Source organism: Scardinius erythrophthalmus, assembly GCF_964197995.2.
Source record: "Scardinius erythrophthalmus genome assembly, chromosome: 21".
In the NCBI taxonomy this organism is placed as follows: Eukaryota; Metazoa; Chordata; class Actinopteri; order Cypriniformes; family Leuciscidae; genus Scardinius; species Scardinius erythrophthalmus.
The window spans coordinates 16483149-16507790 of record NC_138241.1 but is presented as its reverse complement, the minus strand read 5'-3'; the positions used below and the strand labels follow the sequence as shown (position 1 = coordinate 16507790).

The 24642-nt window shown below is 39.6% G+C and overlaps 2 protein-coding genes across 3 annotated transcripts in view; both read right to left on the bottom strand.

Moving 5' to 3' along the window:
• Nucleotides 1-168: 168 nt before the first annotated feature.
• Nucleotides 169-14307, bottom strand: map3k9 (mitogen-activated protein kinase kinase kinase 9; the record flags this gene model as incomplete). The annotated part of the gene is made up of 11 exons (XM_081351644.1): nt 169-569; nt 1376-2098; nt 4313-4425; nt 4519-4642; nt 4750-4872; nt 5097-5337; nt 5742-5917; nt 6928-7076; nt 8277-8457; nt 11364-11777; nt 13929-14307. The coding sequence occupies 11 exons, from the start codon at nt 14305-14307 to the stop codon at nt 169-171; spliced, it is 3024 nt and encodes a 1007-aa protein (XP_081207770.1).
• Nucleotides 14308-15421: 1114 nt separating this feature from the next.
• Nucleotides 15422-24642, bottom strand: part of slc8a3 (solute carrier family 8 member 3) — a 52019-nt gene continuing 42798 nt past the window's right edge. Inside the window, exons 4-8 of one of the 2 annotated variants that reach the window (XM_081351393.1) lie at nt 24391-24408; nt 23480-23604; nt 23285-23384; nt 21211-21483; nt 15422-19323 (exon numbers count right to left, since the gene is read on the bottom strand). In XM_081351393.1, coding sequence (XP_081207519.1) covers nt 18947-19323; nt 21211-21483; nt 23285-23384; nt 23480-23604; nt 24391-24408 — 893 coding nt within the window. In that variant the 3' untranslated portion in view covers nt 15422-18946. The remainder of the gene's footprint in view (nt 19324-21210; nt 21484-23284; nt 23385-23479; nt 23605-24390; nt 24409-24642) is intronic. The other variant, XM_081351394.1, reaches the window with a different exon arrangement.

Here is a 24642-nt window from a genome sequence, read left to right as displayed (position 1 = left end):
TTAAACCAGCTAAGACCAGCTTAATCCTCAAGCAAAGGCTGGTTTAAGCATGTTTTCTTCACCAGGGTATCCAGAACTCCCTCTTGATTAATCTGATGATAAGTGCTACATCTGAAAGCAAGTGGGTCTAACTTTGTGAGTGACATTAATACGTTTGGATGGGTGAAATCAAGAGCAGAACCCTTGTCGCACTCTGTATGGCGAGTCTCTGGGATCTGATGAGAGAGGCCGTGTCCCATCCCTGTAGTGTCCTTCATCCTGTTGGTCCAAAAGACTGTCATTCACCCAAGGGGAACAGGGGGTTGGTGGTTCCATTGGAGTGGGCAAGACGGCCACACCTCCTCCAAACTCCACAGTGGACGGGGTTTCAGTGCTGGACGTGTGGGCGGGAGATTCGCCCCACTGGGATCCACAGCGTGCTCGTGGAGAAGGGCGGGGCCTAGCCAGGAAGTCCAGAGTCTTGGGACGCTCAGGTTGGAAGCGGCGACGTGGCGTAGGTGGGAAGATGAGATTTGGATCAGGAAGACGGGGCACCTCCGAGGGGTCCTCACTTAAGGTCCATGGAGTCACTGCACACACAGCATCACAAAAGGCACACAAATGAAACAAATATAGCAATGAACTGAATCGATTTCTGTCAAATCACTATGTGTTGTGTTAGTAGATGGTCAATGATGTATAAAGAACAGGAATCTTATCTAGTTTCAAAAACATGAACCAAGTTCTCTCTAAATGTACTCTCTGTATTCATGTTTGTTTTTATATTTAATGTTTTAAAAAAGCCTTTATACCATTTCAATTCACCATTTTTATTATTACATCGTTTTAATTTAATGATAAAACGTTATGTACCACCTATCAAATAAACAGTAACAATATTTTGAATTAATGTGTAAAAAATTTTTTAGCTATCATTTCATTTCCGATATATATACAGTATATGTGTGTGTGTGTGTGTGTGTGTGTGTGTGTGTGTGTGTGTGTGTGTGTGTGTGTGTGTGTGTGTGTGTGTGTGTGTGTGTGTGTGTGTGAGAGTGTACAGAATATTTAAATTTTAATAAACAGTGAAGTTGTTTTATTTTATTTTTAAGTCCCCCTTCCATCAATAACTTTATATGTTATGTTATATGTTCGTGATGGTAGGAATTAGGCGCTGTATTTTACTGATGAATTTGCATGTTTTGTCTTAAAGTATACGAAAACCACCACATAAATATTAAACTTATACTAATAAGAGATTATGCCAAACCTAAAAGGCTTTCTTTTCAGGAATGTCATTCTTTTATTGAGGCTTCTTTCTTCATTATGATATCAGGACAGTGATTGATTCAGATTCGTCCCATCACTGACCCAGAGGTTTGCGTGAGTTTCTCACCTGTTGTTTTGGAAGGTGTGGTAGGGGTGGGATTGTGGTTGTGGTTGTTATGGGCAGGAGAGCACCCTGTCTTTATTGCGCCATCTGAAGGTGTGCGACGAAGCCTGCAGGCTGCACTGGGTGCAGAGGGCACATGTGTGGGTGTGAGAGACTGGCGAGGGTGGCGTTTGAAGCTCTCCAGGTGAGTGTTGACCAGTGGGTTCAGGGGAGGCGGGTTGTGTCCAGAGAGGGTGGGGGGCGTTGGTGGGCGCAGCACGAGCAGCTCTTCACTGTCAGAGTGCAGGAGAGAACGGGTTGAGTTACAATCAGACACAGTTGAGAGAGACAGGAGTGTGAGGGAAGTGGGCAGAGGGGGAGGGCGACGGGGGCTTTCCCGTTTGAAGATTTTGCGTGTGGGTGGGCTAGCGCCACGACTTTGACCCCCCGTACGGTGAAACAGCCCTTCCCATCGGGGACGCACACTCTCTTCCACACGCATCAGGTCCAGTAGGTTATGACCTAAACCGATAGCAGCCAGAGCTGCCCCGCAGCCCAGCAACACCAGCTCTGATCTACGGCTTCCACTGGGGCTCCGCCGCGTGTAACTGGGGGAAACATCAGAAGCCTGTCCAGTCGTGCCACTCTCCAGGCTGCAACTGTCAGATCCATCCCTGTGGAATGGGATGCAGAGGTATGATTGGCCAGGAGAGTCAGCTGACTCTGATGGAAAGCAGTCCTCATTTTCTACAGAGAGAAAGAGAGGGGTGGGGGAGAGAAAGATTTCACAATGTTGCACCATTACCAGGCTTCACAGCTTGTCAGTTACAAGATGAAGATTTTTATATTTCTGGTTGTTTGTTCTCCTTTGTTTCTAATATTATAATGTAAATCAAATATGTTGCGACCTACTTAGCTTAAACCAGTCTATTATTAGTGAAATAACAGAAATGCCAAAATAATCAAAATATTACATCAGCCTGATGCAATGATGACAACATAATGTCAATGTCACACTATTTCACTGTTTCAATTTCAAAAATTGGAATTCCACGCTCCTCAGGTTACAGAGTTTGGAAATTTCAGGAAGAGGAATTTATAGAATTACAATAAAAATGAAAAAATATATATATATATATATATATATTAATTTGCTTAATTATTCTTTGATGGATAAACCACAGGATAAATCATAATTCAGTACCATCAAAACAATTCACACAGTTATAAAAATACATTTTATCAATCAACCAACTAACCAACCAACTATCCAACCAACCAATCAGTCAATCAATCAAAAAAACAAAGATATTGAAATATTATTGTTAATTATTGAACATTATTAATATAATCTGTTTCTGGAAATAACCCCATAAGTTGTGTCTATGAAAACATTCCATATGTAAACTATACAAAAAATAATAATTAAAACTAAAGTATTACTAATAATGGCACTTTCAACAGTTATTGAAATTTTTTACTGAACTGGTAGCTACAGTTGTGATGTAACAGAAGTAGTGACAGCTACAGCCAAGAGCAACAGATTATCAAACAAAGAGAAAAAATGTAGGGCGGGGACTTGGTTCTATTCATCGATTGTTGATTGGATGGAGGCAGATCTAAATGCGAGTTTACTATTGATTGTAAGAAAGGGGTGGAGTTTATGCTGACTAATTGATTGGAGAAGTCCAGCAAACGTCACCAGAGAGAATTTGGTTCTATCACTAGAAGATCCAGTTCTGACATTTTAATTAAAAACAACAAGCTCAAAAAAAACGGATAAAAAATGAAACATATTCATGGATCGCAATCACATACATTTAGAAAATAGAATTTCCATTTCATCCCGACTTTGATCCACTTTCAATTCAGTTCTCTCAGTTAAATTCAGTGCAACAGTCTTTACTCCCTGCCACTGTATGGTACTAAAGGGGTCCTATTATGCCTTTTTACAAAGTCTTGATTTTGTTTATGGGGTGTACTAGAATATGTTTTCATGCTTGATTGTTCAAAAAATAATTTTTCACATATTTTGCATTATTACAGCACCTCTTTCCACAGTCTGGCTCGAACAAGCTGATTTCGATGAAGCCCCTCCTTATGAAATACGAAATGGTCTGTGATTGGTTAGCTGGCCCAGTGTGTTGTGATTGGCAGTGCTTAGCTTGTGTTAGGGAAATGTCCCGCCCCTCCATAACTACGAGTTCTTCTCTAGTGTAAATATTAATGATGGCGTCAGGTTAAAACCAATTCGAGCCTGATTCAGACCCTGACAATGTTAACAAACAAGAGGAGCGTCCAGAACGAATTTCAAGCATGGATTTCACAGGAAGTTTCAGAGTGGTATGTTTATTGTAATTTCTTAAACATTATAGATAAGATGATATTGTGTTACCAGGTAATACAAACAGTAATCGATCACAAAACCATGGTTAATTTTCCTAAGGAGCAGTGAACAGCCTTAAAAAATCGACAGCTTACAAAAGCAACAGAAAACAAGCTGTTCTCCATAAAATGTGTAGATAAACGTTTGGGGTTATAATGTTCAGGAGTCTCTTTGACATAGCGACAACACTGTCTTCACTAATGCAGCTCAACCAGGCCTCATCCCCTTTTTTGCGTATTCCGTGGGTGGAGATTATTTAAATGAGGAACATTGTGACTTTTTAAGATCCAGAAAAATCGCGTAGTAGTCCAAACGAGCCGTTCGTTGTAGTTGTTAAAAAGGGGATTCTGTTAAATAAAAGATCTCCCTTTGGAGTGGACTTTGAGCTTTGTCACCTTGCAGATCTTTGAAACAGCAACATTACACACTAACTTAAGTTGAAAAAGTGGAAAAGCATAATAGGACCACTTTAATGTGAATGCAACAAAGGTGTAGTTAAATATTCAAGACTTCAAATTAAAAACATTCAGAACTGGTCAATGAAGATGCCAAACAAAGAGTAATGTGAGTGTTACCAGTCTCTGCCAGGCTGCACACTCCAGGTACAGCAGGACTGTGTCTGGGGGAGCGTCGCAGGTTTGGAGCGCTGCAGGAACGCTGTCGACTGCACTCTTTAGGAGTCCTCAAACTGAGTGACAAACACACGCACATAGAGGATTGTGGTTGCATAAACATCTGGTGAAAGTTTATGCTTTGTACAGAAACACACATACAAGCACACCTCTCATCAGCACTGTGTTCTCTTTGCGTTCTCCCTTTCTTGCGTGAAGACTTCCTCTCCTCCTCTTCATCATACTGGAATGCAGCATTACGACCCCAGGCTTGACCTCCGACCCCAGGGGTCACTGTCGGCATGAAGGATGTTCTAAATAAGGTACCTGGCCATATATATATACAAACAAATATTCATAATAATATAATCAGAATCAATCAGATACATAAACACACTTACACTGGATCGCTCGGAGGCGTTGCAAAACAGGGGGGCTGTTTGGAGGGGTGGAGTTACTGCTCAGGAGACTCCGCCTCCTGTCCAAAGAAGGAGACGCTTGGACTGTGATCTTATGCTGGAAATCTGAAACACAAACACGCCATTATATACACAAACATTCACAAGTTATGATATACTTACACACAGGCAATCGCACAATGCATTGCGTAAAAACTCCAAGATGTGTGAGAAATGCTTTATGGAAATGCATGTGGTTTATTTAATAGCAAAAAGTATAAAGAGTTCAATGTGTGCTTCACATGAGGAGTGCTATTTGAATGATGCATTTAATACTTTGAAATACTAACCAGAAGGCAGGCTGATGCGATTCCCGTCACGCAGTTTAAGTCGACTGCGCCGGAACTTTCCATGACGGTGTTGCACTCGTGGTTTTTCCTGGTACAGCTGGTGTATGATGACATTGAGCTCTCGCTCCAGGATGTGAATTTCTCTTTCCGCCAGCTCCTGCTCCCGTCGCCGTAAAGCCTCTTCCTGGTACTTCTGCTGTAGAGCTGCACGACTCAGTTCCTCCTCCCAAGATCTCAACTCCTACAAACCCAACTTACTCATCATTCTGATCTATGCAAGTGTGCATAATCTGGTAAATTCATCTGCCGCACTTGACACCAATTCATCTGGAGTTTGACACTTCCACAGCTGTGACTTTAACTGTGACTGAGACTTGAGTGCAAATAAATTGTTTACTAAATCTTCAATATTATAGTACTTATTCTACAGCAAAATATATAAATAACTGGTCTAAAACCATTTTTTTGGGTGAAAATACTAAGGTGATTTTTGCACAGTACTGTATATTTCTAAAAATGCATAAAAGCAGTTTGGTTTTAGGTTAGTCAGTAGTATTAAAGTATATTTATAACTTTATAAAAAAATGTCTAGGTACTTATACAGTTCAGTAAATGTGTTTTTGACTGTTTTGAGAGCATACAAACCTTCTCTTTGGCTCTGAGCTGGTCGAACATCTCCTGAATCTCCAGCTTCCAGTCATCCTGCAGGGATTGGAAGGATTCTGCTGGCATTTCAAAGAAGCCCGACTCCTCGATCGCTGTCAGCTGGTCTAGAATACTGGTGAAGGAGGGTCGAGCATGAGGGTCCACATTCCAACAGTCTAGAGCAGGTGAAAGAAACAAACACCACAGACAGACTGTCAGCTGTCAGCACACCACTCACTCAATTCTCAAAAGACAGTTCATCCAAAAATGTATGACTTTCTTGGAGATGTTTGATTTGACCACATATTTTATTAAGGTGGTTATCAGTAGAGTAGAGTTTAGTTGTTAACATACCATATCACATAGCATAAGCTGGAAAATATACAGACATCCCGTAATACCAGAAACATTGTTTTCTGTTGATTTCTGGCAACCACAGGTGCCAGTGTTTTACAGTGTACTGTTATGATACTTACAGTGCTATGCATAAGTTTAGACACCCATGCTAAAGTTGACTAAAAAGAGGAATAAAAAATCATCTTTTGGAAATTGAACTTAATGTCTTAATTAAAAAAATTAGGAAAAATCCAACCTTTAAGGACACCAATTTTCTTTGTGAATGAATAATGTATCGTAAATAAATAAATGTTCTTCCTTAAAATACAGGGTGCATAAATTTGGACACCCCTATGTTAAATTCCCATAGAGCCAGGCAGATTTTTATTTTTAAGTATTTTTTTTTTTTTTTTTTTTTTTTAGGATACTATGCATCCTGATAAAGTTCCCTTGGCCTTTGGAATTAAAATAGCCCCACATCATCACATAGCCTTCACCATACCTAGAGATTGGCATGGAGTACTTTCCATAAGATCATCTCTCAATGCAAATCAAACTAGCTATTAGGCTAACTGAAATAAAACCATGCCAATCTCTAGGTCCTTAAAGGTTGGATTTTTCCTAATTGTTTAAATTAGGGCATTAAGTTCAGTTTCCAAAAGATGATTTTTTTATTCCTCTTTTTAGTCAACTTTAGTATGGGTGTCTAAACTTATGCATAGCACTGTATGTTATGATTCGTCATTTTTGGAAGGAAAGTAAATGATGACAGAAGTTTCATTTAGTTATGCAGGGGAACAGTTCTTAAGTTAATAAGTTACAGTCATGGCAGCATATGAGATTTTCTTGCCTTCCATCAGCCGGGTAAATGGCTCAGGACAGGTGGAGGGGATCGGCAGGGACAGTTTATTCATGGCCACACCGTAAGCTACAGCCAGACCATCAATGCCACGAAACGGCACCTCTCCTGTCAGGAGCTCCCACAACAAAACTCCATAACTGCGAGAAAGAGACAGACAGAGAGTTTGGAGTTTAAACAGGACTACTGACAACAACAAGCTGTCACCAACATTTTTTTTTTGTGTGCAAAGACTAGTTATAAGTAACACTATAAAATGAATGACAGGTATTATGTTCCAAAGTAAACAAAAAAGTAAACCCTCTATTAACATTTCAAAGTGTGCCTTCGCAGTGGCATGTTCTTTCAAATGTAAAATATGTGCTTCAGTGGCCAACTGGGTAAAAAAAAGGTTGACACAACACTGACAGAAAAGCAAGCTTGGTATGTTTAAAAACTGCTATAAATGATAAATATTAATGTAGATTTCTTTGACTCAAAGGAACCCACACAAACAAAACACATCACGCTTTGTTAAAGTAGGTAGAGAACAAAGTATCCAAAGATCCACAGCTCTGACACTTATTGAGAGGGTTTTCTATTTTTATCGCTTTACTATTCATCCCTCCCCTTCTCGTACTCTGTAATTAGGAATTGTGGTGAGAAGTGAAATTTAGACATTAATAGCTAGGCACTGCACAGCACCAAACAACACACAGACCAGCCGTAGTAACTGGGCTTATGACACCATTTTTTTTGTTATATAAAATAAAACAAATATCTTTGTTCAATTTAATATCCAGTATTATTCAGTATTATTTTAGTATTATTATTGTATATATATTTCATATTCTTAATCATATTATTAAAAATTTAGTTTAAGCTTTAATAATTTTGTTCATTGCTTTTGTCTTTTTAGTTCTTGTTTTTTAATATTTCTATTTAGCTTTAATTTTAGTTTTTTTTATTTGCCATTTTAGCAATTTTAGCATTTAAAATTTATTTCAGTTTGTTCATTTCTAACTTTCGTTTAAGTTTAAGTTTTATAAATATAATTACAATTGCGATTTTCTACTTCTATTGTTCTTAAATTAAGTAGATTATAACAAATCTAATTAAGCAGATTACAACTAATCTAAACCTAAGCCTAAAATTCTTTTTAATGTATTATTATATTAGTAGTCCCGAATGATCAAAATTTTTATTTTGAACTTATTTGCCATATTTCTGGAGAATTATTTTAAAAAGGGACAGTATGAGAAGGTGAAGACTTACATGACCTACATGACAGCTACATAGACTGACTTGCCTTTGGTGTAGCTATAGGTCAGAAACACTCACACACATTTCCTGGTGCCCACCTCCAAACATCACTGCCCTTGGAGAAGGTCGAAGAGCGGATGACCTCAGGGGCCATCCAGGCGTACGTCCCAGCCGCACTCATCTTTGTGGTCCGATGCCATTCTCGTGCCAAACCGAAATCTGTCACCTTCAGAGTCTTGTTGCTCAGCTCATCGTTCTCCACACGTTCCAGAATCAGAACTGTGGGGTGGAGTTAATGTCAAATGTGAGGACTGAGTAGATGAAACAGAGGGGCAGATACTGTGGTTACTGATAGATGTCTGATAGACAGGAAGTTTTGTGTGGGAGCTGTCCACCTTAGTGGTGCTGAATTTGACAAAGTCTTTACTGACATAACTTCACAAGCTGTTAACAACATCGGAACACACAGTGTTGAATGGAAAAGATGAATATCCAGTGATGGTTGGTTGTGCGAGCTGTAGCAGTTCAATTTTAGATTTAGAGTTTCAAATGCTTTTTGACGTACAACAACAGCCGGCTGTAACATTCTGTGTGTGTTTATCTGTAAGTTGGTGTTGTTAAAATTAGCTGTCTTTGTTTTTCCACAACACAACCAATGAAAAGACTTATCTTTGAACTACAGCATCCAATTGTCTGCAAGGTCCTATGCTAATTCGATCCTAGTGGCCTATGAGAGCCCATGATATCTTTTGAGTAGCCAATCAAGTGGCAGGGAGTGAAGGTGAGTGCAAATCCTCTGTAATAAGCTTTGGGTTTAAAGGATCCAATCAGACAATTCAACTGCCAAACACAGGATTATAACCAACTTACACGCTCAGAGAGCCAATACTCGAGCCAAGCCCTCCAATTATAAAAACGCACAGCAACATGAAGAATCCCATACAAACCATTACCACAAAACACTTGAATACAAGCAAAACTACATGTAGAAAAAGGCACCTATGATTGTTGCATCAGGCAGGGGTTTTAAAACTAGGGGTCAAAAGGGGGTGCTGAGGGGTCCATGGAGAATTTGAGAGGGAAAATAAAATTTGAAGGATTGTTTAAGTTAGAATTTGAATATCAAATATAAATTAAATATGTTCCGCACAATATTTACCAAATATGATATAATTACAGTTTCTTTCGGCTTTCTAACTACTGGTAGGAAATCATCTGTTTTATTTTACTGGCAGCTGTAGTAAACAGTATGAAATAAAAACCAAGAGTAAAGGGCCTTTCACACCAAGGATGATGACTATAATGATAACTATAAAGTTTTAATAATTGTTGTAATTCTGTGAGAACAGCGGAGTCTCACACCACAACTATAACGATAATGACACAGAGTAACAATATCGTTGGAATCACTTAAAAGGACATTTTAAGTAACTCCGGTGCGTGCTTATGATAAACAGAACATTGTCATGCTTTGGTGCGAACGCTAATATAGTTATCGTTATCTTTATCTGTATATGTGAATGTTCCTTTATTCAAAGCATTATACATCTAACATTACTCTAATAGTGAGTAGAAAAAGATACTAGATTAAAAATTATCCTAATAATGTATTAATCATTTTAATAAATTAAAATATAACAGTCAATTATTTAATTTTGGAAACACAACGCAATGTTGTTTTTATAATTGAATGCTTAATATTTTCCTTACATAGTATAAATGGATCTTTCTACATGTAATTATATGGCTGCCATTATGTTTTAGGATGAGTCCCTAGCAAGGGGATCATAATGCACTGCCTGGCCAAAAAAGAAAAGTCACACATTATAATATTTTGTTGGACCGCCTTTTTCTTTGATTATGGCACACATTCGCTATGACATTTTTTCGATAATCTTATGCAATGTCACAACATTTCTTTCCATTCAGAGTTGCATTAATTTGCCAAGATCTTCTACTAATGATGGGAGAGTCTGACCACTGCATAAAGCCTTCTCCAGCACATCCCTAAGATTTTCCATGGGGTTAAGGTCTGGACTCATGCTCACGCATTTGAACCTGAACGATCCTGGCATTGTCATCCTGGAATTTGCCCATGCCATCAGGGAAGAAAAAATCCATTGATGGAAAAACCTGGTCATTCAGTATATTCAAGTAGTCAGCTGACCTACATTTTTTTGGGCACATAATGTTACTGAACCAAGACCTGACCAACTGAAGCAACCCCAGATCGTAACACTGCCCCCCACAGGCTTGTACGGTAGGCATTATAGGCAGGCATGATGGATGCCTCCCCTGATCCACCTCTCTTCTTACCCTGATGCGTCCATCACTCTGGAACAGGGTGAATCTGGACTCATCAGACTACATGACCTTATTCCATTGCTCCAGAGTCCAAACCTTATGCTCCTTAGCAAATTGAAGCCTCTTTTTATAGGCTAGCCTCACTGATGAGTGGATTCTTAAAGGGTTAGTTCACCCAAAACTGAAAATTATCCCATAATTCACTCAGCCTCAAGCCATCTTAGGTGTATATGACTTTCTTCTTTCAGCCAAACACAATCAGAGTTATATTAAAAAAATATCCTGGCTCTTCCAAGCTTTTAATTATGGGTTAGTAATGGCCTTTTGAAACGAAGCGATGCATTTTTGCAATAAAAACGTCCATATTTATAACTTTATAAACTATAATCACTGGCTTCCGGTAAGTTCCAGCAAAAGAATGACCTCTGACCCGATGCATGACATATTGATGAACGCGGAAGCGCAGAGGATAGAGCAAAACGGTCACAAATTAGAAGTCTAAAATTAGAATTTTTAAAGAGAAAAGTCAGAGGATTTCGAGATAAGACAAGAGTAGCTTGTGTTTGTTGCACAGCCCTATTTGTTTGAACAGCAAGAGGCGTCTACTCTTACCTAAGCTTACGCCACTCCTACATCATACGTCAGGTCAGAGGTCACTCTTCTGCTGGAACTTGAGTAGCGTACGGCCATTACCGGAAGCCAGTGATTATAGTTTATGAATTTTTCTTACAAAAAAGCATCGCTTCACCTTTATTTTAGAGCCATATGGAACACTTTTAGGATGGATGGATGCTTGAGGGTAGGATGGCTTGTGTATTTTGGGGTCCTTGGCATCAAAATGTTTGATATGTTAGGTCTAATAATGGTGAAAGATTTCTTACTGTTGCTGGACTTCAGGTCTCTGTGGATGACGGGTACGATGGCCTGGCAGTGCAGGTAGAGCATGGCACGTGCGATCTGTACCGCCCAGTCCACCAGCGTGTGCGGAGGGATGCGTTTCCCAGCCAGGGCCCGGTTTAGCGGCCCGCCACGGGCGTACTCCATGACCAGGCAGAGGTTGGGCTCCTGCAGGCACACTCCCAGAAGGCCCATGATGTTGGGGTGTTTCAACATGGCAAAGAGCTTGGCCTCCTGACGGACACTCTCCAACGTCTGCGACACGTCCTCATCGGGGTCCCGTCGAGCGGCTTTCACCGCCACCTCCCTCCCTTTCCAAATGGCACGGTACACTTTTCCAAAACCCCCAACGCCGATCATTTCCTCCAGGGCCAGTTCATTGAAATCTATCTGGAGCACTGAAGAGAGAAAGAGAATTTAGGCGGTGCTGGGTAGATCACTCACAAATTGTAGTCGTTTACTGATTACAAATTACAAGACAAAAATTGGAGTTAGTACCGTAATCCATGACATTACACATTTAAGGTAAAATAACCGGACTACTTTTTGATTACTTTTAGATTACTTTTGACATAACTCATTATAAAATACTAGATTTATATAAAAATAGAAAAAGAAAAAGAAAGAAAATATATTCCATTCTTTGTTATCAACAACACGAAGTGCATTAAATATTATATTACGTCAGGTTTTCCCAGACTGGGGTTTGTGATGAAGCTGCAGGGACTCGTGAGTTTAATGAAAGCTATTAAGTAGTTAAGTCATAAAAATTTTAATAACTTTAAAATAAAAAAATCGAAATAAACACTAACTAAAAAAGATACAAAACTATTTAGTTAACCCGCATGTCATGTGACCGTTAACCAACATCAGAGAACTGTGAACTTGATTTTTTGATTATTATTATTGTTGACTTCATTTTATTATTGACCTCATTTAATAATTTAAAATCTCAGGGGGTGCTTCAAGAAAGTATATTAGATTAAAGAGGTTATTTGAGAGACTGAATTAGAAAGGGGCAGTACATGAAAACAAACAGGAACTTGATTTATGTGCCATGAGAAAAAGCTCAAATGTGTGATAGGGCCGAGAAAGATCAGCATTCATTTGCAGAAAGCAGTTTCAGATGCTGAATGCATGCTTTAAAGATGATGGCTGATGTGGGAGAAAATGGAAAGCAGTAACACAAAGATGTGTGTGAGTCATGATGACGGTGTGTCTGGGCCACCTTGTCTCTTATTAATATTGCAGTTGGCAGGAACCACATGATAAAAAGTAGGCCAGCAGCCATTCAGGAAAAGCAGACGACCACCAGCAACACATAACATGCGACTGACAACACAGGGACACGCACACACCAGAACAGCCAGCATGAGAGATACAAAACATAGAAGATATGTACTATGTATTCCTCATCATAAGCACAAACACAACACTGAATTCAAATAAAAATAATGGAAAAACCCATACCTCAAATACACTATGGCTTAAAGTATGAGGACAATCCCTTGCCGCTAATAAAATGTTGAGTCTGCCCAAAACCCAGAATCAGTGCTGGATCTGATGCACTTGTGTCTGAATGGGTGCATATCTTAAGATCTGTCAGGAGCCTGCTGGGAAATCTATATTTCACGAGATCACACTTACAAATAAGTCAGATAGAGTAAATGGTATGCGTATTTGGCGCTCTGTCCGAGGAGAGGGCTCCGAGCTCGGTATTTAGCCCGAACCCAGAGTCCTCCCCCCGTATTCCTGGCTGTAGTAGGAACAAACCAACGAGTAAGGAGTCGGGGTGATGGAAGGATGCTGAAAACTGTCAAGGAATGTTGGTGAGTCGACTGTGTGTATAGGCTTCCTCTCATACTGATAGGATAGACGTGGTAATTGCTGATGACGAGTGGATTGGATAGATTATTTGAACGTGCTCCTCCAGAACTTTAACGAAACATCATTAAGGGAAAGTTCACCTAAAATGACAAATATTTAGAAAAATTTATTTTTTTGTCCAAACAATGAAAGTCAATGGGGTCCAATGTTGTTAGGACCCCACTGTCTTTAATGGTCTTCTTTTGTGTTCCACAGAAGAAAGTAAGTCATTAAGGTTTGGAGTGAATGAGGGTGAGTAAATGATGGACAGAATGTTCATTTTTCAGACTAACTATTCCTTTAAGATTGTAGTTGTCTTTTGGAACATGACAACTGTTATTAGCTGGTCCAAGCTGGGTTATAGCTTGTAGACCATCTTTGACCAGCAATCAGATGTTTTTTTTAAACTGTTATCATGTCTAATCTTGTTTGCTGGTCTTAGTTAGTCTCCCAGCCTGGTCAGTTGGCTGGATTTAGAGGGGTTTTGGGGACTTCTCAGCTGGTCAGATTGGAGCTCCAGTTTGGCTGTTGTGGAAGTAACCATCTTAGACTGGTTAAAGTTTTTTTTTTTTTTTTTTTTTTTTCAGTTGATAGCGAATATGTGCAGCACTTGATGTGTATTGATCAGTGTGGGCGAAAACAACTATACACAAAACATGGTAGATAAATATATGGTTACTCACAGTGTAACTGAGGCACCGAATAATCGCCGTAGTCTTCTGGCGTGTCCCGGATCTTCTCCGAGATACCGTTACTGCTCACGTAGTTACTTGGGAAAATACCAACCCGGTCCTCGATCATACCTGTCCACCACCCCTCATCCCCGGATACCAGCGAGTCCTTGGACAACACCTCTACCCGATCCCCCTTCCGCAGACTGAGCTCATCCTCGGCGGTAGCTTCGTAATCGAACACGGCGGTCCAGAATCCGGCTCCGGACGGGGACGCCGCCGCCGCAGGACTGAATCCGGGGTGTCGAGACCCCGGCCGGCGCTCTGCGGCTTCATCGCCGTCTTTGCTGTCCGGGCCGCTGCTGTTCAAGGGGAAACTGAAAGCATCCATACTGCCGATCCATAAGGGCGACCCGGCCCGGTTCAGCTCATCACCTGCCGCAGAGCTCAAGACCAGGCGCAAAGCCGCAGCCTAAGTAGCTACTAATCCGAGCAGCTTCTCGCCTCAACGAGCTCCAGACCTGCCGCCCGCCTCAAACGGGGCCGCTCGGGCTCGTTAAATGATCTTTCGGTCCCGAACATAAGGCACTTTTTTGCTTTATTGGCTACAACATTGTCCCGCACCCCTCAGCCGCTCCTGATCCAGCACTCGCCCCCCTCCCAGCACATGATTCCAGTGGTTTAACGTGTTAACGAATCCCGATTCGTGCGTTTTGATTGGCGAAATGACGCATCAGTCACATCTCGCCTCTATATAGAATCCGCCCACTAAATCTCTATCACAGCAAATGCGGGAGAATCATTTCAGCACCACGGGGCTGGACAGCGCGGGCGCACTACACTAGAAAAAGGTTGAGCTGAGCAGAAAAATCAATACATTTCTATTCAACACAGCAAATATAGTCAAAATGGGGGGCAAGGAGAACAACTTAAAGGGCGACTGGGATTAGTTGTCACACATTTACACCAGTGAATGGGTTTACTTTCTCTACTGACATAGACGTTTCAAAGCCTTTAAACAGCCTTGGAAAAAACGATATAGCTCATTGGTAGGGCACTTTGACCTTTTATGACAACATGCCCCACATCTTGTCACACTTTATGGGGTAAGTTATGCCATTAAACTGCCTATTACACGCTTTTAATCTAAGAATAAGCAGTAAAATAATAATGAAATAAAATATTTAATGAAACAGCACGTCACATCACTGTTTTGGCAAACAAATGTTATTAACAAATGTGTTTCAATATCAATAAAAATGTACTAAACCGTGAGACAACTTGCCCTCGCCTGACATTTATGAAAAATACAGTTATGAAAACAGCTAAAGCATTTGGTTAAAATCTAACTTTATTATTTAGTCAGCTTTCACCTGAATATATAATAGTCTTGTTTTATTGTGATACCTTACAGATATAGCAAAATTATGATATTCGAATTTGTGACTGTTGTGACAATCTGACAGAAATACAGATAAAGACCAGACTGATGTCAGAGAGATTTTTCAAACGTCTTTTTATTTTTCTGTTGACCAAAAGAATTCAAAATAAATAACTCGGCGGACATAAATTAATTAAATTATGGTCAATTTCATGCATAATTCCCTGAAAATAAAACACGTTTTTTTTGTGTGTGAGAGAAGAGTAAAAAAAAAAAGATGAGAAAAAAACAGCAATAAATGAATATAACCACCATCTGCTTCATCACCAGGCTGAAGAGGAGTGTGTGTTTGTGTGTGTGAGAGAGAGTCAGACCCCTGATACATTTGTAAGACTTGTGTGACTTTAAGGTTATAAGTGACATCATCTGAAATCTCTATTAAACCAGTTCACCTGCATCTAAACAGCTGGAAGTGTTAGTTGGCAGTAGAAAAGTTCAAAGCTGGTGGTTTCAGCTGACTTTCATGCTCAACCATCATCCTACATGGAGGCCCACCCGCACCTTTTCATAACAGGCATCAGCAGTGTACAGTTAATTCATGTACAGTGCATGTGTGAGTGCATACTATATGTCTAAGTGTGTGTGATTTGATCCAGGCAGAGGCAGGAAAAGCAATGCAAAGTCTGAAGCACTTGAGCCCAACACCGAGTGGCCGTTGGCTGATTCAGCCGAACTGGATAATAAGGTTTACAAGACTGCTACCTCTACCAAAACCCATCTCAAAGAAACACATGCTCACATGTGCACAGATATGGTGAAGATCTACTGTAGTTTAGCTGCCCTCTGACTCAGGACACATTCAACAACACATGCTGGCAGAAAACAAGAGCTCACTGAAAGTTGAATACTGTGTAAATACTGATATTTCTCTTCATAAGCATATTCTTTATCATGCCTTATACTGGTACACAGAGCAGCTTATGAGGTGTGTGAGTGGCTGTGTTCCTAAACCAAACGAGCTGCCTTGCTGTCTACTGCCTACACAGGGAACATCAAAAGACTCAACTTACAATGAGTTCAAATCATGTGGAAATGGCAAGGCTGCATTTATTTGAGCAAAAACAGTATAATTTGAAATATATTTTATGATTTAAATCTCTCTATAAAAATCGAAATCTTTAAATATTTCTATTCTAATATATTTCAAAATGTAATCTATTCCTATAATGGCAAAAAAAATTTCAGCTTCATCACTCCGTGTCACATGATCCTTCAGAAATATAATTTAAATCTAATAATATGCTGAATTGATGCTCAAGAAACAATTCTATTATCAATGTTAATATTTTTTGTGAAAACCATAATACATTATTTGGTGAATAGAAAATGTAAAAGAAGAGCATTTATTTGAAATAGAAATCTTATGGAACATATAAATGTCTTTACTGTCACTTTAAATCAATTTAATGCATCCTTTTGCATTACTTGCATACTTTTTTTTTTAATGAAAATGAGCTTTAACAATACTTTTTGGATAATACTTTTCCCCACTTTGGATTAATATGGCCTCTGAGCTCACTGCAACGCATTAAGAGGTTCTCCTAGAAGAATACAAGCAATTCTGCCTAAAATTTGGCCAAAATGAGGAATCTCAGAAGGCTGCATAATCAGTTGCATATATTAAATGTATATGATGCTGTCTATGTAGGCAGTACATGCTCATAAAATCAGTGTGTGTGGATAAAGAAAGTGTCTGTTGCGTAGCCAAGCTCACACACTCCTACCTTTCTGTACAAAATCAAAAAAGTTTAAATGCTAAAAACGCAAGAGCATGAGCCTGCATGAGTCATAAAGAGCATGGGTTAATGTTCAGTGCGATTTGTTGTGATTTCTTCAAGTGGTTCTTTTCTGTTTTTTCTTTTGATTATGAGCAAAATTAGGAAGCACAGAGCAGGCTGAAGCAATGCCAGCAAGTACATTTGCAATTTGGATGAAGAGTTTCAGAGAAGAAACCCATTTTCAACTGCGCTCTCTCACACGCGCACACATAAACAGCCGTTCATGAATGTAAACAATAAAAATGGAAACCGGGTGCAGCAGGTGCTGTGATCCAAACACTGCATACAACGGATTTGGCCTGTATTTGCAAATGAGGCTAGAAAAAATACAAAACGCACATCAACATACACACTCTCACGCACACAAAATGCTCGGGTTGTGTGATGAACAGGGGAGGAACAGGGATGTGGCCCCCCTGTGGCCCAGAGAACCACTGCAGCTTGTGGGTGGCAGTCCAAGGTTCTGTTCTTTGGTTCTGGGCTCTTATTGGCCATCCTAAACAATTATTTATGACATCACTTCCCCCAGATAATACAGAACCCTCACCCACATCCTTCTTTTTCAGCTCATAACAGCAAAAATAGGCACGAAAAACACTTGAGTCCATCAGATGACTTGAAGGCTGCTCTTTAAACCGATCTAAATCTCTCTACGGCTTGCTGGAACTCACAAAACCCTTCTCACCAGGTTAAAGAAAATCACACAACCGTCCCGAGCTGTTTGTACCGCTTCATTCTCGCTCTTTTCTACCGAAGGCCTGTAAACATTACGAACCACATTAAAGGCCCCAATGAAACCCACTCAGAATCCACCGATTTCACTTCAAACACTGTTTAGATGCACACTAAAGGAGGTAAAATGGTCATGTGATTCTATATAGAGGGACTCTCTGGGGTGAAGTGGGGGTGGGAGATCTCTTTGGGGTGCTTTATATTTGTTCGACGACACTGAAAGACTGAAATACAAACAGATAAAAAAACAACAACAACTGTTATAGCGGATGCAGTGCGCTTTCCTCCACGGTGTTGTCAGAAAATACACTAGTGATTCGTTTCGATGAACGTGTAGTGGGTTCAAATGCAAAAAGGCCTCATTTTCCTTCTTTAACACTTTTTTTTTCTTTCGATTTTGCATTCTGTTTTCCTGCAACTCTCTGAGGCCTCTGTGATGCTCGGAAAAACAACACTTGGCAAGGAAATACACAAAAGTACAGAAAATATATGGAAGCAGATTATATCCATACAGGGAGAAAATGCAGTGTTCAGCCATTGTTCATATTCGTCTCTCTTCTCCGTGTTCGTTTTTTTCCGAGCCAGGACTTTGGCCAGACGGTAAAAGCTGTAAGCTCTGTGAGTTCGTACCAAACTAAACAAGGAAAAAATAAATAAAAGCTTTATGGGTCCTTCAAATGTCACTCAGTAACAGATTTCATGTAGTTATATATTTTCATTTTTCTGTTGAAATATTACTTCTAATCCTGGAAGCAGATTTGAAAATAGTCCTTTGAATCCTTTAATTCTTTTTGTTATTTTTTGTGTCTTTTTTTTCCCAAAATACTTCATTAGAAAAAAGTCGTTCTCAGCAGGTGTTGAGAAAAATATAGACTGTGAAAAGCTCAGACTCCAGGTTAAGACTGTCCCACCCCTCAGAGAGATGCTTCACACTCTTCATCTTCAGCACAAAGGCATCTGAAGAATGAACGTCCTCTTCAAATCCACACCTGCTTCGACCTTTCCGAATCAATCCTTAGCTCTTACTCGCATCTATCTCTCCTCAACTCCGACCCCCACCCCACCCCCATCACTTCTCTTCAGAAGCCCTGTATATGACAGTAAGCCTCGAGACTGGAGAAAAGGATGTAGAGAAACCAGAGACTGAAGAAAAAGAGTGTCGTGAGGATGCGCTGTGCGCGCGGGCCGCCCAGCTCTCCACCGATGTGAGGCCTGCGCCGGTACAGCAGGACGCCCACCGCCAGGAAGGCAAAGATGGTGAAGAGGGTGACAGAAAATGCCAGGGAACCTGCTGGCACCTTGAACTCACGACCCTGCATGTGCCAGTAGATGGCGGCCACTGACCACGCCACACCGATTCCCAGGAAAACGTTCACGGCGTTGCTACCGGTCACGTTTCCGATAGACGCGTCCGCGTAACTGTCCTGCACCGCTGAAACTTTACTGGCAAAGGTGTCTGAGGAGAAAAAGAAAGATGTTGATGTAGATGCTTTCATAAAAAAGTATAATGATCTATGATTAACATGCATCAAAATGAAAGGAATCAGATTTTGTACTGATTTGATGAGATAAAATAGTTAATTGAACTTTAAAAACACACTTTATCAAAACTTCCTCCCCGATCCAAAGAGCGTTTATTAAAACAAAGCAGCAAAATGTACTTTTCTGACGTCAGACAGTTCACCTCAATAAATTCAAGGGACCGAGAGAGATTCTGATTTTGGCACAAAAAAACTTTACTAACTATAAGTGAACCTCGGGGAAAACCATAAAATAATAACAATATAAAGTAATTCAAAGTTTGGGGTTGGTAAGATGTTTTAATGTGGTAACACTTTATTTTACAGTGTCCTTGTTACATATGTTACGTGTACTTTCCATATTAATAACAACTAACCCTCAACCAAATCCTAATCCTACCCTAACCCTATAGTAAGTACATGTAGTTACTTAATATTACTCAGTACTTAAATATATAATTACACTGTAACAATGACACCTTAAAATAAAGTGTAACCTTTAATGTTTTTGAAAGAAGTCTCTTATGCTCACCAAGGCTGCATTTATTTGATCAGAAATACAGTAAAAACAGTAATATTGTGAAATATTATTACAATTTAGAACTACTGTTTTCAATTTTAATAAATGTGATGGAAAAGCTGAATTTTCAACATCATTACTCCAGTCTTCAGTGTCACATGATGTTATTTTAATATCACTGAGACACTATTATAGTTTTTATAAATATTTTGAATCAATTAATATTTTGATATTAATATTTCTAATTTAAATGTTTAAATTGTGTTTTTGTCATTTTTAATAGTTTATTTAAAAAAATATGTCTATAAAGTTTTTATTAACTTTTATCTTTAGTCATTATAGTACATCAAATTAAACGAAAATGTTTTTTCATGGTTTTAGTTTCAGTTAATGTTTTAGTTGACTATAATAACCAACATGATCCTTCAGAAATCATTGTAATATGCTGATTTGATGCTCAAGAAACATCTCTTATTATTATTAATGTTGAAAACAGTTGTGCTGCTTAATACTTTTGTTTATTTCAGGTTTTTTTAATGAAATCTTTACTGTCACTTTTTTATGTCCTTGCTGAATTAAAGTATTTCTTTAAATACTTTTCCAAGGTAGTGCATATGAAAGCTCCTCTTTAAAGGAGAACTCCGGTCAATTTTAACATTGAGATAATAATTTTGTACATTTGGAGTGCTGTCAGTACAGAGAACAACGACAAAAATCGGTGTTGTCTACACCGTTATCCTCTTTTTAAAATTTGCACCCTGTTGACTTCAATGGGGCAAGTTTTAAACCTGCTTTTAGCCTCTTAACATCCTTGATGTGTCATTACAAGTGCACAGGTCATGTGAGTGATTCCTTCAGAGTGAACACGGGTGAATCTGACTGCAGTAGATGTGAAAGATATGAATAAAAGTGATGTTAATTCAGCCAGCGCACATACCTGTATTTACATCCTGTTTTCGGTCGAAGTCCTCAGTAGTCGATTGTCGAGTTCACGCGCATAGGTTTAGTTACCTATGATCACTGTCTATGGATCACGCGCGTGAACTCGACAATCGATTACTGTCTATCAAGGATGTTAAGAGGCTAAAAGTAGGTTTAAAACTTGCCCCATTGAAGTCAACAGGGTGCAAATTTTAAAAAGAGGATAACACGGTGTAGGCAACACCGATTTTTGTCGTTGTTCTCTGTACTGACAGCACTCCAAATTTACCAAAAAATTAGTTCTACCAGATTTCTCCTTTAACACTGTATTTATAACAACAATGTATCATGTGGGCAATTTAAAAAAACCTCACAAACTCACCAGGGACGGATGTTCCCAGGGCTACAAACACCACAGCGGTGACTGAGTCCTTCAGGCCAATGGTGCAGCCAAAGTGACTGGCCAGGTCACCAATCACAGCCGTCAAAAGACCGATGATCACTATAGAAACAATGAAACACGCCCACCCGTTCCAGTATTCCGTGGGCGGGACGCAGGCAAACAGGACCTTCCAGAACACAGTCAGGAAGTGCATGACATAGTCAAAACAAGACGGCAGACGTTCTTCTCCCCCCTCATCCTCATCCTCATCTCCTGAGATAAAGACAGAAAGACAGAAAGGAAAAAGAAAGAAAGGAAAGCAGAATTGGGGTAGGGAAAAATAAGAAAATGAAAAATGTTAGTATTGTTATGTCACCCACACTACACATCTTCCATACCTGACCAAAGCCCTCTCTTTGACATCATGGTGATTTGATAGTCACGGTAACTGAAGGCTAGATACTGTGACAGCAGTGTTTCTATTTCAACACAGGGTCATAAAAGACTAATATGTAGAATTCATTTTGGGAGTAAATCTGTGGGGATGAATTTGAACATGGTAAAACATATCAAACCGAGCTGATAATGCTACACTTCTATTTGTAGCTGACATCCTTATTAAATTAGCCAAATGTTTAGTAAATGAACAAGGGTGAAGGGATCAGTAGAACCGTGTAGGAGTGTTGTGGGCACAGTTTTCATGCGGGCCTGGGCACATAAGAGATATAAAAAAAATTGTGTGTGTGTGCAATATGAGCATGAGTGTATGTTTATATAATAACTGAGATATAAAAAGACCCACACAAAATTAAAGTTTTATTGCTTTTGGTCTTCAAAAGTTATTTTTTTTTTATGTTTTGAGCACTATCTTATGCTCACAAGGGCTGCATTTATTTAATCATAAAATATAGTAAAAATAGTATTAATGTGAAATATTATTACTATTTAAAATAACTCTTTTCTATTTTAATATGTTTTAAAATGTAATTTATTCCTGTGATGCAAAGCTGAATTTTCAGCATCGTTACTCCAGTCTTCAGAGTCACGTGATCTTTTAGGCCCTGTTTACACCTGGTGTTAAAGGACAAGTTCGGTATTTTACACTTAAAGCCCTGTTTACAGATCGTTTCTGATGAAATAGAACGGTTAAGATTAAATTTTGGACAAATGCTGCTGTCCCAAGAATTTTAGGTTTCTTTCGCTTTCCCCCCCACCTACAGAATGGCTGCATAGGTGCACTGGAACAATCCTTCCTAAAAACGCATTAAACTTTCGTTTACAAAGACGTGAAACTCACCGAGTGGTCAGGGGTGTTCACTGATATGCTCATACAAAAATCACTGCAAAAAATGCTTTCCAACAGGTGTTTTACCATTCGTTGTAAAACTGTGGACCTATTTTTCCAAACGCCTCACACCCGTAGATTCTTCCGTTGAGAGCTTGAATAATAGACACTCCAGCCCAGTTGGTGGCGATAATGCACCTTTGCAAGCAAACCACTGGCATTTGTTTGCGATCCGCCGTAAAAAAAAAAAAACAAGAAGAAGAAGAAGAAAACAACCCCATTTCAGTTTTCGCGGCGGAGTAATACCGTGCCTCACATCACATCCAATACAAGTCAATGGAGTTGGACAAAAACTACAATAAAACCTGTTGGAAAGCATCTTTTGCAGCGATTTTTGTGTGAGCATATCAGTGAACACCCCTGGCCACCCGGTGAGTTTCACGTCTTTGTAAATGAAAGTTTAATGCGTTTTAGGAAGGATTGTTCCAGTGCACCTATACACCCATTCTAGAGGTTTTGGGGAAAGCGAAAGAAACCTAAAATTCTCGGGCCAGCAGCATGTGTCCAAAATTTGATCTTAACCGTTCTATTTCATCCGAAACGATCTGTAAACAGGGCTTTAAGTGTAAAATACCGAACTTGTCCTTTAAGATGCGTTTTGGTCAATCGGATCACAAGTGAACAACGCTAAATACAGGTGTAAACGGGGTCTAAAACGTTTTGAGCTTGTTCACTTTGTCGAAAACACATTCGGTCCTCAGATAGTTTGGTTTCAGTGTTGATAATCACCTGCACTGACAGTTATGGCCTCCATGAATTGTTCTCTCCAGGAGTTTGTTCCCACGACCAGAGCCAGGTTAGTCTTCTTAATCAGCTTATCTACTGTACTCTACAGCAAAAACACACAACAACCACAAAACATAATAAAACTTCTTCCATAGTGCAAAAGACTGCTAGTCTCCTGAATTCTGCATGTGTGTGTACCTTAAACTCGTACGACTCCTCAATGATGATCTCTATTTTTGCATGCTCGCCCAGTACAGGCTTCCCCATCTCTGCTATTCTTCTCGCTTCCTCTTCCTCTGATGACATCTTCCTCTCTGCAATATCTACAAGAGATTAAGAGACAGGGAGAAACTTTCGTGTTGGATTGTGTCATATTAGTACATCAACTACACACACACACAGTAGTAAAGACTTTCAGAACATTTCAGTAAGAGTGTGCATGGGGAAAAAAAAAATATCACATGCACTCCATAATTCATAGACTTTTCATTAATATTCCTGAATATTCATTGTGCATTTAAACTGCACTAAACTGATGTGCGTGTTTAGAGTCAACGGGGCTCATTCAGGAAACACAAGCACAGGGAATTTGTGTAAAACGTTCATAAAGTCATTCTTACGTAACTTGTCGCACTGAATCGAATGTGACTACTTACGAAACATTGCTTTTACCATCAATTTAAGCAGAAATTGGTTCTGCTTTTGTTTTATGAATGAGGCCGACTGTCACTTTAGTTTCTCTTATTAGAAAGACTACACATGCAAACACACACACACACACAACAGATTAACAGCCAAACTTTTGTTTGACTGAAACGAGTGCGAGCTGTGCTGTTGAACTGAGTGATTCAGAAGGACAACAGCACAACATCCACACACACACACCACAAATACACAAAAAAGCCTCAAAGTTAAGATGAACTTTCAAAACCCCCTGCAACCCAAAGCTTATCTTCTCGTGCACGTGTTGTAACACACACAAACCTGGAGACACACGTGTATGTTCATCCACAGAGTGAGGCAGACGAGACCACAATTACTGCAGATGGCCTCATCTTGCCTCACACACACACACACACACACACTGTACATACACAACTCAAACTTACCATCAGCTAATAACAGAGCTGTGTGTGGAGAAAAGAGAAAGGGAGGGGTGGAATGACATGAAGAACAAATTAGACAGATAATGGTGGAGGGAAATGCAGTGAGATGTTGGATAGGATTTATTTACTCCGATAAACACGAATAAAAATATTCGCAGCCGCTGGCGTTTCATCATCCAATACAGAATGTCCGAGCTGGACAGGTGCGACAGGTGTGACCGGCCAGATGTGATCAGATGTGATAGTGTGGGCTGA